The sequence below is a fragment of the Ptychodera flava genome, chromosome 7, assembly GCF_041260155.1.
Source record: "Ptychodera flava strain L36383 chromosome 7, AS_Pfla_20210202, whole genome shotgun sequence".
Classification (NCBI taxonomy): domain Eukaryota; kingdom Metazoa; phylum Hemichordata; class Enteropneusta; family Ptychoderidae; genus Ptychodera; species Ptychodera flava.
Genome location: NC_091934.1, coordinates 42,724,154 through 42,743,001, shown reverse-complemented (window position 1 = coordinate 42,743,001; position 18,848 = coordinate 42,724,154). Strand labels below are relative to the sequence as shown.

The 18,848-nt window shown below is 36.3% G+C and overlaps 1 protein-coding gene and 1 non-coding gene across 4 annotated transcripts; one reads left to right on the top strand and one right to left on the bottom strand.

Moving 5' to 3' along the window:
* Positions 1-162: 162 nt before the first annotated feature.
* Trnap-agg (transfer RNA proline (anticodon AGG)) lies at positions 163-234 on the top strand. Its single transcript has one exon. It is a non-coding gene; the product is annotated as a tRNA-Pro (tRNA).
* A 3,434-nt stretch (positions 235-3,668) lies between these two features.
* On the bottom strand, positions 3,669-18,776 carry LOC139137606 (protein RER1-like). Of its 3 annotated transcripts, none has more exons than XM_070705796.1 (7): positions 18,682-18,776; positions 17,147-17,237; positions 11,872-11,976; positions 11,310-11,409; positions 10,661-10,742; positions 8,947-9,082; positions 3,669-5,679 (listed from the first exon to the last, which is right to left on the bottom strand). In XM_070705796.1, exons 2-7 carry the CDS (start codon positions 17,207-17,209, stop codon positions 5,590-5,592), a joined length of 576 nt encoding a protein of 191 aa, XP_070561897.1. In that variant the 5' UTR covers positions 17,210-17,237; positions 18,682-18,776; the 3' UTR covers positions 3,669-5,589. The 3 variants fall into 3 exon arrangements, with proteins under 3 accessions (XP_070561897.1, XP_070561898.1, XP_070561899.1); XM_070705797.1 differs by having other exon boundaries at positions 18,608-18,699; XM_070705798.1 differs by lacking the exon at positions 18,682-18,776 and adding an exon at positions 18,356-18,626.
* Between the last annotated feature and the right edge of the window lie 72 nt (positions 18,777-18,848).

Genomic DNA, 18,848 nt, shown 5'->3' with positions numbered 1-18,848 from the left:
AAGCTAGGTTAATCATGTACAGTGTGACTGTTTATGAAGAAACTATTAAGAATAAACGAATAAAATGTGCAAATGTAACAGTGCAATGTCGGAAAACAAAACCGTCCTGACAAGCAAATCAAAACTACCTATTCTATTGAATGGCCTCTCCCACCACCAAGCGGCTCGTTGGTCTAGTGGCATGATTCTCGCTTAGGGTGCGAGAGGTCCCGGGTTCGACTCCCGGACGAGCCCGCCACCTTTTTTCCCCTTTTTCTCATTTCTGTGCGTCGTCCTATCTAGTAGAGGGACTGTCCTACAAAATGCAAAATTTAAAAACTTTCTACAAAATTGTCCAATCAAAATACATTTTTAGTACTCATAACCCCTCTATTGCTGTGATTTTTCCCACCAAAATTTCAGTGCAACATTTTACCATGTTGACTGTATCTTTTTATAGTATTGGACCAAATGGAAAAAGCTTTGTTCTGAACCAAATTTTAGGAAAAATCTGAAAAAAATTGTCTAGATCTGAAAAAAAAGTTGGCGTACATATTCAATAAAGGTAACAAAAATTGACTTTTGCACTCAAAGGGTGAATAACTATGAGTATGAGCATTTTCATTCCAAAAGTTTTTGAACAACAAACCTTTCGACAGTTTTTTTCCTATATGTATCAAGCAACTTTAGTATACAATAGACATTCAAAACATGACAGGGAGGCATTCTGTAACGCTAGTCACTCAAGTATTACGTCAGAGGATTATGGGTAATTTTGGGTTTTTTCCATTGACTGGCATATATAATACAACAAAAGTTATTATAATATTATCATCTTCTTGAAAGTTTCATGACAGATTTGGTATTTTGAAGAAAATGGATTCAAAAAATGGTGTTACAGTGCCAGATTAAAAGATCATGTTTCTCTTACAAGAGGACTTGTGGAAAATGCTGACTCAGCTTTTTCCTTCTCCTCAGTCCTTTGGATAGTGTCATCATGGATTTTCATTGTATGGTCAATGGCACACTTGTTCCTTCTAACTTCTGAAAGTCATTTACGGAGGGACGTTTTGAATACATATTCACTCACAGGAAATTAGAACACTTCAAGTTTGAAAAACTCCCTAAGAAGGTTAAAATTCATCATAAAGTGCCACAAGGCCATTTAAAGAAAATTCCTTTCTTGTTTTTCTTGGATTTTTGAAAACCTACCTACCAGCCAGGTAAAAGAACAAATACAGATAACCCCATTTTTCCATATTGATTTTTGAAAGAGCATGGTTGAAAGTTTCCTCATGGAAAAATCAGCCAAAGTTAAAGGTATACTGTCACCTGTTCCAATTTTGCCACAGTTACCATGGAAAGAGAAAATCTAACCAATCACAGATTTTAAGCGGGTGGCCGCTCTTTAAAAACAGCGCCCTCACATGGGCATTTTGAATACCAAGGAACGCCCCTTTGACCATATATGGGCATATTTAGATTACAGGTGACTGTATACCTTTAAAGTCCTTAAATTTTGAGGTGCATACTACCTTAAAAGAGTTTGTTGTGGCAAGTTGGAGGGTTCACTGCACTCAACAGATGTTAGAACATCACTACTATCAACACTTGGCATATACCCGAAGAAGTTGTGCTTTTTTGAAAATTTAAAACTTACGCAGCACATGACTGTTGACAATGTCTTCCTTTTCATTTTTACACTTTGCCTATTTGTGATGAATCTGGCTTGTGTGTTTGCGAATGATGGGTAATTTTCACCTCTGTGTGACCTTACTTTCTGGTATTTATTCTTACATAGATATGAATCCACCAGATTCATAAATTGATCACAGCTGACCATGGCTCATGGAATTCTGCAACTACCAGTACGTCACTATTGCTTTTGACTTGGAAAAAAATGTTGAATTTTGAAATCCATCGAACACCAAAAATCAACTGGAGTTTAGATAATGTCAGGCAGAGGGGCAGGGGGGTGTTTTATGAAAATGACCTACTGTAAGTAACACTTTCAAAGCTACTGCACTGGCTCACAGTAAGTGAGGCTACCCACAATTCTCCATGATCACGGAGATCATTCACTGAACTGAAGCAAATTTCTTCTGTACACAGAACAACTCGGTCCATATTTCAAAGTTCTGGCAACATAGTTCTGATAATCATAATTTTCTGATTTCTCACTGTGAATGAGAAGATCAACCCCTTTTCTGCGGAAAAGATAGCAATTTTGTAATTTTGTCGACGTAGATTTTTGACAGCCATACACAATATTTTCAAGGAAACTAAGGGAATAAGTTGCATCTGCGTTGGCAAAAGAAAGGGTATTGATTTTTTTCAATGTTCGTAGCAAAGGAAATTTGCATGTCTGACAGGTGGTATGATGTGACCATCTTAGTTGCTGATAACTTTATCTTGACAAGTGTGCAATTTTTAGCACCTCCAAACATCGACTTCTCATTCAATTTACTCTTGAATTTTAAACATAATCAATAATTTTGGAACATAGTTTCAACAAATAATCCTGAACTTAAATTGTAAGTTAAAAATTGTTAAGAAACTGATAAAATTGAAAAAGCCTTAGTGAAAAATGTCTGGGTAAACAAATCAAGGGGAGTTGTGGGTAGCCTCACTTACTGTGTGGCTGTTTGTATGCTTGTGTGAGATGATTAATACGGCTTGAGGGGCATCTAGCATTCATAGCAATGAAACATCTGGTAAGAGAGCAACAATTGAGTCAGACGCATTGTGCAATTTGTAATGTCGAGCATTTGTGTAGAGATGAGGTAAAATAAGGCTCAGTCATATTGCTTAAATTTCTTCCCTCATGATAGGCTGACAGGGAACCAGTTTCCTTCTGGAAATGAAAAGCAGTGTATACGTAAATCTGTCATCTTATCCATACTTTGGCTGTTTTGATATAATTTAGTCCTTTAAGCGCTGTAATTTTTCCCTCCAAAATTTTGTGCAACCTTTTACCAATTTGTATACATTTTTCTGCAATTTTTTTGATAATCTTGGACCATAAAGAAAATATATTTCATTGAATACAGTTTTTCAATCGAAATTTTTGCAAAATTCTCAAAAAATTGACTAGGGTATATTTTATAAGGGCAACAAAAATACACCGGTGCTCAAAGGGTTAATTAATCACTTTGTAAGATAAAAAACTTTGACTTCGGCAACTAACAAACCAAAGGCTTTGACCCTTTGACCCCACTTTCCAATACAAAAAGAAGTCCAGAGTACAACTTGATTGTGTAAAATCATTGATGTTAAAGGTTGAACACTGTCATGTCAGTGAGTTCCAAATTAAGACAAATGACACCATTGTTTAAATATTACATCAGAGTACATTTACTTATTGAGTAACTAAATTTTAAGACAACCCATTGTAAAATAATTTACATACATTTTCACGGTACCAGTCAAAGATGTAATATAAAAGGACATGATCTGGTTATTGGTTCTCATCAGACAAAAAATGATTTATTCATACATTTTCAACCCCTGCATGTGAGAATCCACTTAAGTGATTTTGATACTTGGACAAGGAGTAAGTCAAAGGCATAAATCAAAGAAAAAAGTAAATGGGTCCATAAAAAAGCAGCATTATTGAATAACTAAAATCACAAAAATATGACAACTATGTTTGAAAGGATCTTGACTTTACACAGAATCAGATTTTGGTATTAGAATGTGTATCATATACAGTCTGAAAGATAGGAAATTTTGTCAGTAGTTTCTTTCTATCTTGTTGTGAAATAACAATGAAAGGAAGGAAAACAGAGAAATTTCTTTTCACAGACATCATCAAAGTCTGACAAGGTCAAAATTTACATAATTCACAGTACAGTTTTCCTTCTGTGTTGTTTTACAGAAGTGTGCGAAGTTGACAAAATGAACACAACGGATGAGATGTGAGATATACAACATAGTACAAAAGTTCATATGTTCTCATGCATGTGTAGGCATATATTAGACATACTGGGCAACAAGTTTTATATGAACTTGAACCGAACACTTATATTTCTTCAGTGACATCATTGATTTGTGAGTCCAATCCAGCGAGTAAATAGCATCTGTTTTAACATAATCTGTACATGTGAGACATTATTCTAATTTTTGGCAAAAAAATATTAAACAGCGAGTGAGTAATGTGTATGATGGTATACTGTAAGCTTGGTCAGGTGCATAATTTTTATGCCAATTCCCATTGAAATACAGAAACCAATCTGCATGGTTGACCTCGGGGCACGGTGATACATAACAAGGTGGGCTAAACTCCACAATAATAGACTGTGTGTGCCATAATGACAAGCAGTCGACGAAACACTGAACGATTTTCACTTGTAACAGCATTTATGATACTGCCAATGTGGATTCTAAACATACAATTTCCTATTAAACTTGCAACCAAACATGTCTGCAATCACTGTAATAAAACTGTATTCATATCGATGGCAAATTGTTATTGCACCACTACCGCTACTTGACAGCTTACTCTTGCAAACCATACATGTATAAATTATTCATACTTCTAAAAACAGGAGTGACACGCTATGCTTTCTTTCATCAGGGTCCATACACTAAAAGGACTTTTTCAGCTTTTTTCAAGGACTTATGGGGTCAAAAGTGCCGCTTAAGAGTCTCATTTTTGCAAAATATAATCCTTACATATCATTTTATGTCATTTTCACAATGTCATCACTAATCATTTCGTAATCTTGGATTGCTTATCAATTTCCAAGACTTTCCGGGAGACTCAAATTCCAGGACCTTCAAGGAGCAAATGGACTCTGTTTTATCCTTAGAGAAGGTGCTAACATGAATAAAATTTGGAATGCTTGATTAAGTTCTGTAAGCAAATATAAAATATGCAATAAATGTTTGAAGGTAAGACCTAATGAGTAATGTTACAAAAATATAACAGTTGACAAAAATCTAACAAACTGCTTGGTTTCTGGGTAAATTTAGTTTTCCGTTGGTAGTAAGGGTTGTGGCACTGATTTTATGTACAATGACAATGAAAGCATTATCGAAAGCAAAAAAGGCAAAAAATTAAAATCCAGTCGTAATTCTATTATTAGTACTTCACATAAAGATGTGTGGGTAATACTCTATGGTTTGACTGCCAAAGTGGATATTGTTTTTCGCAAAAATTATGATGTGAGAAACATTTTCGTTTTTACAAATGCAGTCGAACCAATAGCACCCTGATCATAAGAATTTACATTTCAGTTAAAAATATATGAAGCTGCCCAAGAAATTTGGCCTGCCTTTGTTTGGCTGACGATTCAAACTGTTCTTCCTTTTCACCCCATTTCCTTATATATTGGTCTACTGACCCCATTGATATCAATGGGAATGTACCAATCTATGAGAATGAAGGGGTGGACTCTCTTCTTCTCAGAATTACAAATGGGGAGAAGAATTATCAAACAAATTTGCGCAAGTAATGTCACTGACTTGAACTTCTAAGCAGTAACATAACACCTAAAGTATAAGGTGACGATTTACAAAGACAGATGGTGGTTTGGAGTACGAGACGACCAAAGCCTGGCACATGCATGAGAACAAGAGATATGACACCATACACTGAAGAATTACACCTTAACTGGCTATGACACTTCCACTGTCTTCTTTGCCTTTGTATTTTGTTTTACCGTGCGTGAAGGGAAGGTATCTGTACTTGATCATATGCTGTGAGAACAAGAAAATAGAAACAACAAATCAGTCAGTACGAAGTGTGAAGCATAACTGATACAAAGACAGGCTGGTTTATTTGAAAGTAAAGTGAGAAAAATTGTGATTGCAATGTTCAAATAAAACAACAAACTCAGTAGTTCAGAACATTAGCCTAAAAAATCTAGTCATGAATAATTTCATCATTAATATTTCCAAACTTGTACAGTCCACAAAATTGTAGAGTCTTGGGGACAGACATTTAGACTCAAATTTTTACAATTCTTTCTAGTGTACAGCATGTGGGGCTCATTTTGAAGGTGTTTGAGTAAGTTAAGTTTTCACAGTCTTAGTTTTGTGAAAAACGAAATTTGAATTTTTTCCCATATAGTTAACACAGGAATGGCGGCCATTTTGAATTTCATATTTCAGTAAATTTTAGGGATTTGTTTTCTGTACACCAAAAAATTGTGGTGTTCCCTGATTTTTATTCTTGCTTTGTTCACAGAATAGTTGAAAGTTTCATTGGGGAATTTTTTATTAAAAGTCTTTGAGTTTTGTGGTGTGTACTACCTTAATTAAAACAAGTCATCGTTGATGACACAGTCCCCACTTGTTAATGGGTACTTTGATTACAGGTCCTCAGAGAGGATAGAGTCCTCTTCATTAGGTCTGTGATAAAAATACTTTTGAATAAATTCGCTTGATACATGTCTGAGTTGTAGTTCAGGACATGAAAACATAGGGCCAAAGTCCCTGAAGCTACTATAGACATGGATACAAAATTAAGTATTTCCTGACTGTATGAAATTATCTCACTAAGGTCATCCTAGGGACATGTAAACCAAGCTGTCTGACCAGCGGTTTTGAAAAAACAAGCGACTCAACAGTTGACAGAGCTCTGCTGTGTTATGTAGAGAATAACCTTTTGTGACACATGTATTGATGAAGAAGGTGGATATCTTTGATAGCTCATTTCACGATGGCCTGACCAAAAATGGAAAAAAATTCCGTAAAAATACAGATTTGCATATTTCATCAGACTATATTAGTCTATAATAGCAAATAAACGAGAGTTAATTACATTCTAATTAAAGTAAACAAGACTTGCTTAAATCAAGATTTACGTCATAATAAAAAAGCATATCTGTCAGGTTATAAAGAATCTTGAGCTGGTTATCTTTTTATTTTCATCCTATTAACCAAGCACATTTTAACTTTCAAATTAACATTGTAAGTAAGTTCTGTTGAATAAGCTGAGACTGTACATACTCAGAGAAAGCACACTGAAGAGACAAATGTTTGTAACTTAAGAAGTTCAAGGTCATCAAAAGCATAAGGAATCATGTTACACTTTCATTGCACTGTTTACACAGATTGCATTATTGCTATAAATAGCACAAGGAATCTTACAGCCCAGCTTTACCATAAAAACCCTATCACTTTGACCACTCTTTTAATTGACCACTCTATTTTTTTCCTCAAAAAGTAATCTTATTTTATCCTTACCAAGTCAACCATAAATGGAAATTAGAACTTTCTCTATCTCTATTTACTTGACCACCTTATCATGACAATCTATTATGAGCGATTTCTTTTAGATAACATACAGGGCACAATAAATGACGGTTCAGAATATGTCAAAGTTGGGATTCAGGAAAGTTGCCTTTAAATGTTTTAATCCTCCAAGATGGTAAGCATTTCACTATGAACTGTCAAAAAAAGGTGAACTTTCTGATAATTCCACACTAAAATTATTTTGGCTTTGATGATTTCCTAATTAATTCAATTATTTAAAATCATATTAATTATTTTTTTCTGGGTGAATTGATAGGGTTTATACAGTACAAGAATTACATACAATGTAAGTCAAATTTTTTGATAAAAAATGACAAAAAAATTCCTTAAAAATACACATTTGCATATTTCATTACAATTTGAACAAATCTAAGTTGGGTTATCCCTAGGGACCTGTATACCAAATAACAAAGCTGTCTGACCAGCGGTTATGAAGAAGAAGATTTTTTACCAAAAACACCTTTTTGGCATTAATTGCCTATTTTCAACAATATCAAAAAATTAAAAAAAATAGTTTCTCAAAATCATATTTTTCATCTACACAACAAATATCAAATCAGTAAGTACTGAGGTTCTCAAGATATTTGAGTGGACGGACGCCTCACAAACGGACATACATACATACATACATACATACATACATACATACATACAGACTGACGACGGACGCCGGACGGATACCCATCCCAATAGCTTCTATAGACTATAGTCTATAGTAGCTAAAAATCGTAATAAAATGGCCACATGGTGGCCATAATGGATCGAATCACAAAAACAAATCAATGTGCATATGTATGATATACGGTAGGTCAATGTCCTTGTACCAACTTTGATTAAAATCGGTTGAAATATGCCTGAGTTATGGCTTTGTACATGAAAAAATCATAACAAAATGGCCGCACAGCAGCCATATTGGATCGTATCACAAAACAAATTAACATGCATATGTATGACATTGGTCAATCTCCTTGTACCAACTTTGAATAAATTTGCTTGATACATGTCTGAGTTATGGTTCTGGACATGAAAAAACGTAATAAAATGGCCACACTGCGGCCATATTGGATCGTATCACAAAACAAATCAATGTGCATGTGTATGACATAGGTCGATGTCCTTGTACCAACTTTGAATAAAATTGGTTGAGATATGCCTGAGTTATGGCTCTGTACATGAAAAAATCGTAACAAAATGGCCGCCTGGCGGCCATATTGGATCGTATCACAAAACAAATTGATGTGCATATGTATGACATAGGTCAATGTCCTTGTACCAACTTTGAATATAATCAGTTGAGATATGCCTGAGTTATGGCTCTGTACATGAAAAAATCGTAACAAAATGGCCGCACGGCGGCCATATTGGATCGTATCACAAAAAGAATTGACGTGCATATCTATGACATTGGTCAATGTCCTTGTACCAACTTTGAATAAAATCATTTGAAACATGCCTGAATTATGGCTCTGTACATGAAAAAATCGTAATAAAATGGCCGCCTGGCAGCCATATTGGATCGTATCACAAAACAAATCGACGTGCATCTGTATGACATATGAAGTAATCCTTGTACCAAGTTTGAATGAAATCGCTTCGGGCATCTCTGAGATATCTGCGTGAACGGACGGACGGACGCACGGACACGACCAAACCTATAAGTCCCCCGGACGGTGTCCGTGGGGACTAACTAGCAGCTAATTGTCTTACCTTAATCTGTCTCTTCATGGTTATACAAAACAAAGTGATGAAATAAACTACCAATATCGGCCAGAATACAGGTACATTAAACACTTCAAAAAACGTACACACAAATGCTATTACTATAGCTTTTGTGGCAGAATACCTGTAAGAAAGAAAATGCAAAGTGTTATCACTCTGTAAGCATCAAATGTTGGATAGTACTGTTTGTACAGTTCATGGCATTATGAATAAGATAGATGAACCAGTGAAGTTTTAATTACCAGAGTTTTCTGATATTAGGCCCATCCACATACAGGCCCACAGGCGATTTCGGGGATGGGCGCTTATTTTGGATTTTAGTTTTGCTGATCTCAAGTTGCCTCACACTTACACTAAACATTACCAATGAGCTGTAATAAAATGACTGTTGTGTGTGATGAACAGAACAAAAGTATTGAGGCACATCAGACACCAGTACTGTACTAAACATACATACATACATACACACATACGCTTACAGTACACTGCACTACACTACAGTAGGCCTACACGATGCTTGGCAAAGCCCGATAGAAAGGGTGAACGTTCGCGTCTGACGTAAACACAAAATTGGTCAGTCTTTGCTCTATGGGCAATCACATACACGATCTCTCAGACAGGAGACACTACAAAGTTTTGTGATCAGTTTATTGATTTCCATTTTCACAGATTACGGTTCGAGCGCCTGAATAACTATACCACTCTGGTCGGGAGCCGCCGTATTGATTTAAGAAAGCGTGCGCAAAGGACTGTGGGATCGGCCGAAAATAATTCGAGCAAACACATATAATTAATTTGAGCAAACACATATAATTAATTCGATCGAACACACGTAATTAATTCGCTCAAACACATAATTAATTCGACCGAACACACATAATTACTTTGACCGAACACAAAATTAATTCAAGACACTTGTAGAAAATAATTCTAGCACACATTAAATTAATTGCAGCGCACGAAAACATTTTGAACCCAAAATCAATTGAAGGAATTAATATATTAAATATAAACTACATAAAATTAATTCCGGCACATAAAAAACATACAAATAATTTGAAATGTTAGCAAAGTTATTTCTAGACTACATAAAATTAATTACACCCAAGATAAGCAGAATAATTAATTGGAACACACAAAATTAACTCGGCATGACTACACAATATTAATTAAAGCATATAAAAATTAATTAAAAGAAACATACAATTAATTCGAGGTGCTAGTAAATTAATTCTAGTCTACATAAAATTAATTCTAACATACTAAAATTAAAAAAAAAACATAATTTTGACCAGAACGGGCCCCCATATAGTTTGTGTTATTTACCCTACCAAATTAATGATTTGCTGGGCGTTTTTATTAAGCTCCAGGTGTGCCCGACAATTTGCCCATATTTTGAATTAAAACCCTAGCTACACCTCTCATCAGACAAGTCTGTAGTATTGGGGGGGGGGGGGGGAAGAGAGAGCACATTTTGAAACCTCACATTTTCATAACTGGTGTACAGCATGTGTGCAGCCTCATTTTGAAAAATGCCGACTAAATTAAGATTTCTCCATCTTGTTTTAAGGAAAACAAGACAATTTTTCATCTAAAAATCTACGCCTCTATGACTGATTTTTATTCTTTCTATATATATGCGGAAGACAATGAAGAGGTCCTTCAGTTTTACTACCGAAGGAGTAAAATAAATCATGCTTACCAAAATTTAAATTCGGGTAACCTTCGAATGAAGGGTCTGAACTCCTCATTTGCTTTTGTAGGAAGTGATGGGCCATCATCGTCTGAAATTCAAATTCAAGATCGTTTCATTTATGCTCTGACTATTCTTTTCACAAAATCATGACTGTTCACCAACATTAAAGGTATACTGTCACCTGTTCCAATTTTGCCCCAGTTACCATGGAAAGAGAAAATCCAACCAATCACAGATTTTAAGCGGGTGGCCGCTTTTTAAAAACAGCGCCCTCACATGGGCATTTTGAATACCAAGGAACGCCCCTTTGACCATATACGGGCATAGTTAGATTACAGGTGACTGTATACCTTTAACCCTTTGCGTGCTGTAATTTTTCCCACCATAATTTTAATGCAACATTTTACCAATTTTTATGAATAATTCTTTAATAGTTTTTTGATAATTTTGGACCAAAAGGAGATCATATTTCATTGACTACAGTTTTTAATCAAAAATTTTAGTAAAAATCTGAAAAAATTGACTAGGGCATATTTTATGAATGTGAAAAAATTCACTTTTGCGCTCAAAGGGTTAATCTAGGATCTGGTAACAGTGGATATGTCAAGGTCAAATAGGTCACAATGGTGTCTAAAACATTGAGATTGACTATTACCTGTTTCATCGACTAGTGCTGGGTCTATCTTCGGTGAGAGAAAAGCTATAAAAAGATTTAAGTGGTATATTCCCAATGCATATGTTACTATGTACCAACCCTGCAACAGAAATTACAAAGTGTAAGCCACAGAAATATTGAAATATCGCACAAGAGATCATATTTTGAATATTAAAATTTTGTAACATTTATTATCAGTAAAATCAAATGTATGAAAAAGTGCATTTTGTCATGCATTGAGTTTAAAATCTTCTCTGAGAGCTCAAATCAGACAAAGCAGATTCAACCCCTTCACCACCATGGTTTGGCCCAAATCTTTTGTTATCCATGGCTATTGAGGGACATTTTAAGGAAATCCGGGGTGAACAGGTAAAGTTGCTAGTGAGTTTAATAATGAATAATGTAGTAGTACAAACTCTCTTGCAAGTTCAACCCAGTTTAGTATTTGTCCACACTGACTCAAAACAGTCTACATATCAGTATCCATCTTTGAATTTTTATAATTACACTTACTTCAACATATCCTACATAGACACTGATAATTTGAAAAATACTTACTCACCTGAAGAAAAAATACTCTGACTCCATATGTTAGAAATAATACAAGTGATGCTACCCATCTGGCTACAACATGAGGTGTCCATGAATCTAAACACTTTTGATAAATCTGAAACAAAATAAAAAACAATTTCAAATTCTCATCATGACATTGCAATCCTGTAATTTTTATTTTGGAATTGTAGATAAATGTTGTGGTCCTTCACTGGTATATCTAGAGACTTCCGTTTGTATAGATACGCTGGATTAAGGACAGCCTTTTCATTAAACACCAGTAAGCTAGGGAGTCTATCATTTGCGTTCAGCACAGGCCCTCCAGGAAAACCTTTTTCATTCGTAATCAAAGGTTTGCGTCAAGTAATCTTGACTCATGCCCTTTATGCTACCACAGGAATTGCTGTGCTGTACAGTCTGTTGCAGTTATATCTGATATTTACATGAATTCATTATTTGTACTTTATGCAATCAAATAGCGAAACTCTGGCCTTAGTATTGCATAATTTTGTTATGTTGAGAAACAACAAAAAAAGTTTTGGAGACTCAAACATCATTCAGTTTCCGCAAAAATGTTCCGTTTCTGTAAAGAAGTCATATATTATTGCAATTAAATCCAATGCTTAAACTTACAGATGAAGCTACCTCCACCACAAAGTTCTGTTTGACTGAATATGTCATTGATTAAAGTATATGGCACAAGACCACTAATTAATTTCCCATATGCCACCACAGTAGCGTTGAGCTCGATTTTCCTATTTTAAAACATTCAGTGGCACTAATCCTCTTAACAGGTGTTAGGTCAATGTCAGCTTGACTACTGATTAATTTTTCGTGTGGGGCAAGCCCACGGAAATTTTGAGATAGTGATGAAAATAGCGCCCTCAGTGGTGTTTTTGACAAAATTCAGGCTTATTGTTATGATTTCTATTAGCCCTAGAACTCCTCATAATACCACCAAATGCTTCAGCCATTATTCACAACAGTCTGCATTTTGATTCAGGCAGAAAAATATCTTTACAAAAATTCTTGAAGTTAAAGTTCAAACTAAACAAGCATCCATGCAGATATCAAACTTCAAGGTCTGCACTATTTTTCTTCCGAACTATCTTCGTGCGTAACGAACGCGGAAGTGAATTAGTGATCTTGTGCCATATGTAATCTGATTATCAAGACAACACTAAATATTGTAAATATGAAATATTTTTTTAAGTTATTAGACCAGTAGATAAGCATTTGACACAACTCAGGGATGAAAATTTTATCACTGTCATTCATAACACGCGGACAGATATCTCAGAGTAAACGAGAAACTATTTTAAACCTTACTGGTTTTCATTTCAATGCATCATTTGTTATTTTCCATCATCTTCTATCATTTCACATGTTACATCGGGTCCTCTGTGATATAATTTTTCTCAAGAAAACATGGAATGCTGATAGAATTAGAAATTTCTGCATCGTATACAATTTCAACAGCACATGATCTTTAGGGACATCCTCTATGATAAAAGAGTGGTAGATTATTTTACTCAAGCATAAATGTTAGTAAAGTGAAAGTGAAACTCTCAATGAGATCATGTTTTATGAATGGAGACAGGAAATCAGTAGATGCAATTATTTCCTGTGAGTATAACCAAGTTCATCTCTGACAACATAATTTGAAAACGTAAAAATTCTCTGAAGTATTACATTCAATGTCTCATGAAACTGACACTGTGAAGGACAGAATTAGGATCATGACTCAATTTAGAAGTTAAGAATGATATTAATGTTCTCTAGCATCATAGCTTACATACACCATCTAATGTTAAATTTCCTCAATAAATGTATTCATTTATCCAAAGTTTACTGATGAGCATAGTTAGAATATGCAAATAATGAGTCGTTATCAATGTATCATAAATTCATTGGCCTAAGATTGAGCACTATATAACCCTGCATCTATGCCACCATACATAACGGGAGAGCTCCATTAACTTAGGAATACCCTACTTCCCTAGAGGATCGATTTCACAGACCTGCCTGCACTACAATGGCACTACAATGGCACCAGCTGGATTAGATAAACATAACAATGGAACATTCACACCTTGGGGATTAAAAGTCTTCTGTTTGTCACCCGAGTTGGTCAGTCAAGGACTCGGGTTTCAGGTACCATGCAAGTTAATGCAGTCTTCCCCTAATGACAAAAGTCAAACTTTACCGTTTGATTCGTAAAGATCAGCAATGCCATAATGAAATTACAGACAACTTCATGTCTTTTCAGATTCAGGTCATGTCATCTACAGTTAGTGATGACATCCAGGAAGATCATTTTAACCCTTTGAACCCGGCTCGGTCATAAATGTCCGACGACGTCATAGAGTACCAGGGGGTCAGGGTGCAAAGGGTTAAAACCATCACTTCAACAGACACTGTCATATCAAGTCAAGTCACTAAAATTACCCTGTGTTCGCGCTGCCCATTCGCCACGTTCGCAAATGCGAATTGAAATCAGCAGTGGCGAAGAAAAATCGATCCTAATTCGCCACAGTGGCGAAAGTGATTTTTGTTGAAAAAATTCCGCAAAATAAGCAAAAACGTGGGTTTTTTTGTTTGTTGATCTGCGCTTCTCTTTCGGCGATTCGCGAAAAAACTATATCTACTTCCGTATTGATCTCTCTGACGTACGCAATTGCAATCGAGCCAAGTCTCGCGAGAGATTTGACGTCAAATTGTATAGTGTACAGCATGCACATAAATGACTATCGCGAGAATTGAAAATGCAGGCAGACGCAATCGAGCCCTAGTCTCGCCATAAATTTGACGTCATTTTGTCTAGTGTACAGCAAGCAAAGCGAACACTCGCGAGAATTGAAACTTTTGCTACAGCAGACATACGCATTTTAATCGTGGTCACAACGTTCGGTGTTGAAATTTATTTGCATCGTGGTCTAGACGTTCCGTGTTGCGCATTTTAATCGAGGTCTTATTTTAATGGTGGTCGATTTGCATCGCGGTCCTCATGGTCCCGTATTGATGTTCATAAAAATCGCCTTCCCAGCGACGCATTCCGTGTTGTTGTCGATTTGCATCGCGGTCTCGACGTTCCGTGTTGTTGTTCATTAGAGAGGTTATAATCTAATTACGTGTACGTCTGAAGGCACACAGTGGCGTACGCGTATCCATGCTCAGTTGTGATTTTTTTGGTTGATTTTGTCGTATTGTTTTTTCAGAAACATACGAAATTCGTCTAAGTTTTAAGAAACAATTAATTTCTCTACGCGAGGACTATTCAAGCTCGTTGTATCCTCGCATTAAATTTACCGATTTTCTGTAATACAGTTATTTATGTGGTTTACGAAAATCTTTGTGACAGCTTCAGGTAGAAAGTTGAATTAGACAACATTTCATTTATATCAGGAAATCATAGCACGTACGTCTTGTACAGGTGTACTCTACGGAATTTTCTGATATCAAAGATGTTTGCTAATTTACAATGATACTAGTACTTAACGAGATTTCCTGTCTAAATTCCCGCAAATCACCAAGAAAATCTAAAAATTACTACACATAATTAAGACTACATGTAGAAGTGTCATTTGATGATGTTCCGAACGTCTGTGCCACATTTACGCGACGTCTTGTATGACGTGACAAAGACGCTACGTCACAGAGTAATATCAGACAGAGTGGCAACACTTGCATGCCTTTTGTTCCATGGTCGTCTCTGTAGACTATTGGCTTTTCATATTAAAATGAGCTTAAAAGGTGTTAAACTTTTTGGAGGCTTGGTTTGTGGTTGATAATTACACGAGATTATGCGAAACATACGACGAGATGGCATCGTACTGCCAGTCGCGTAGCAACCATGGTTACTTTGTGAGCTCTCAGGCCAGAAACACTGCCTCACGCCAATCAAAACATAACACGCCAGCAGTTTCATAAACATGTCCTTTCTTGGCGCACGTGTAAAAGACGGTATGACTGACCGTAAACCATTGAGTAAAACCAGACAGTATAGATAAAAGACTTTCAAATTTGGTTCAAACACACTCATTATATATTCATAAAAATATGAGAGGAATTTTTAAAACGGTTAAAACCCACTTTCCTGAAGCTCAAAACACTCCGTTTTCGCCAGCACATCAATTCCGATCAGCACCACACGACAACAACAACACAAGCTTTGTCGAACATACTTTCGCTGAACAATTGGTGAAAATCCGAAAATTACCGAAGGGTGCATGGTTGGCACTCTTCGGAAAAGAGAGCCAAGAGCTTCGTGAGGCGAGGCAAACATGGATTGCTTACGTAACCGCTTCACGCCTTAAACAATAGCTGTTGCCACTCTGTCTATGATATTACTCTGTGGCTACGTGTACTGATGTAACGTAATTACGTGTAACCAAACTTCTATTTTAATCGCAGTCCGAACGTTCAATGTTGCTGTCATGCTGTTGATTTGCCTCGCGGTCCCAACCTTCCGTGTTGCAGTTCATTTTAATCGTGGTCTCAATGTTGCGTGCTGCTGTCGATTTGCATCGGGGTCCAAAATCAAGCAATTTCCAGTGTTAAAATGAAGACAATTGGATATAAGGTTGATGTGTTGATAGTTTATTCTTGTGCATGCAACCAACATTGGAGATTATAGCATTATAGAAAGCTTTGTTTTCGTAAAAATGTGTGGCTAATAAAATTTGTCTGTGGCTAATAAAATTTGAAACTATTCGCCACAGTGGCTAACAGCTTTCCAAACCCAGCGCTAACACAGTTACCATGTATACTTGTATTTTAGTATTAAGTACATGTCAGTGATGAGGCTTGAAATGGTCAAGTCTGTAAAATAACATCACATGGGAAATTTTATAGTATTTGTCAGCCTTGAACTGATAACAAATGGATGAACTTGACAGGAAAAGGGAAAGAAAGAGACTTATTTTCAGTGACCTGTTGTCCAATGAACATGCTCTAAAATCTCAATTTTTCTATTGACTTTGTATCGACTGAAGTGATAGAGGGACTGTCACTGAAGAAATTGAATCGATCCACTTAGGTTCATATCATTAGAAGCACATTGTGTTAACAGATGCATGCTGGTACAAAACAATGATGCTTTTCTATGAAACGGTTATCCCTCAGTCTGGGGTAATGGGATGTGAAAGGGTGACACAATAAAACACAATAATGACTTTGAAGTGTTGGTCATAATATTAAGCATTGAGTTCTGAGTGATAGTTGGATCATAATCCTGAAACATGGCATCTAGCGTACAACTGATAGTCTTGTAAAAACAAACTCACCTGTCCTAATCTGGTAAAGAATCTACTGATTAATGATGGTTGTGCTGGCCCCGAATCATCCATCTTTTGTTCTCAACACTGTTTATAGTACCTGTAGAATTACAATAATAGAGACAATCGAATGAATGTTAATGACAATTTCATTATTTTGAGAGTTGCTGGTATCCAGTTTGTACCATAGTACCTGCCACAAGGTTTCTGTAAGCTTGGAAATCACCCTTTGGCAGATTAAAACCACTGTGAGGGTACAGAAGACTTAATCACTGTAGTTCAAAGTCCATTATCAAGTGTACTCGAGATCTAAAGAAGCAAAAACACTATCTGTCTTTGATACAGTGGTTCCCTGAGTGAACCCAGATTGGAGGGCTAATACTGACCCTGATGCAAGGTTGACAAGCAGGAAGACCAACCCTCATGATGGCATTGTTTAAGAATTGCAATGGAAATATTTCAGCATTCAACATTGTAACTTGTGACTTTACAATATGCTGAAATGTTTGTCCATTCACAGATTCAAAAGCTGTACAACCACTCTTTGCAATGTATGCGTTTACACATGGCCCAAAATCAGATTGGGCCATTGGCGTTCTGAATATGACCAGAAACTGAAAGAGACACAGCAAATGCTATCACCACAACTTGTCAACCGTATCACAATGTACCTTTGTGCCTAGTCTCTCTCCTGGCCAAGTGCTCACAACAAGATTGATCAAAGAGTTGGCATACTACAGGGATGGATGTACCATGGAACCAACTCAAAGGACTATTTTTAAATTCCTGAACCATGGCTCTACAGATAGCAAGTTGATGCCATAAACTAGCAAAGAAAAGAATTTACAACCTAAGACGTTTACTCGATGGTGAAATAAGAAACAACCGTGAAACTGTTCAACCGTTTCGCATCAGTGACCCTGCATCAAGAAAATAGTCCGGTCATTCTGCCATTAGAGAACGTCTTCATGTATGCAAAAACATATGATAAAGTGATGCGCTACCTCTCAAAACATTTTCAAAAGAGTGCACTGTCATGATTTTCACAGACTCAATACAAAACACGGACGATGTACGAGTCTAAAGTTCAGTACTACAACCTTATCTTCGTGACCCACAATGTATGGCTGTATTGGCTGTATACACAATCACGGCTAATATTAATATAAACATATCACTTGCCATGGAACCCAAAGCGTTTGCTTGAGATTCGCTTACCGGCTGAATTAGGAGGGCTGAAGGCAAGACTGCAACTCGCACGATACGCTTTCTAAGAGTATGCAACGTCACTGTTAGGAAAGCCTGAGAGAGAATGACTCACGATCAGATCCGAAGAGCTACATACGTGTAAACTGGATAAGAAATAGCAACTCTTGTACCCGGAAGAGCACAATATCAGTGATTTCATCGAACAGATCGATTGTACCGGTGACACAAACTGGTCCAATAGAGAGCCTATAGCCTACTTACAAATCGACAACGCTTGCCATAACACATCGCCACATATGTTGCTGATACGGATTAAAATTCGCTTCAGTACTTACCGGCGTGTGAGTGCAAAGATGGCGGCCACGTTGCAGCATCCTCGGATCAGTAAAAAATTATTTGTGACCTATGCTGTTTTTCGATATGACCTTAAAATATATCAATTACCACAAAATGATCAAGATTTCCTAAATTTATTACAAATATTGAGACTTTTATGGATTGT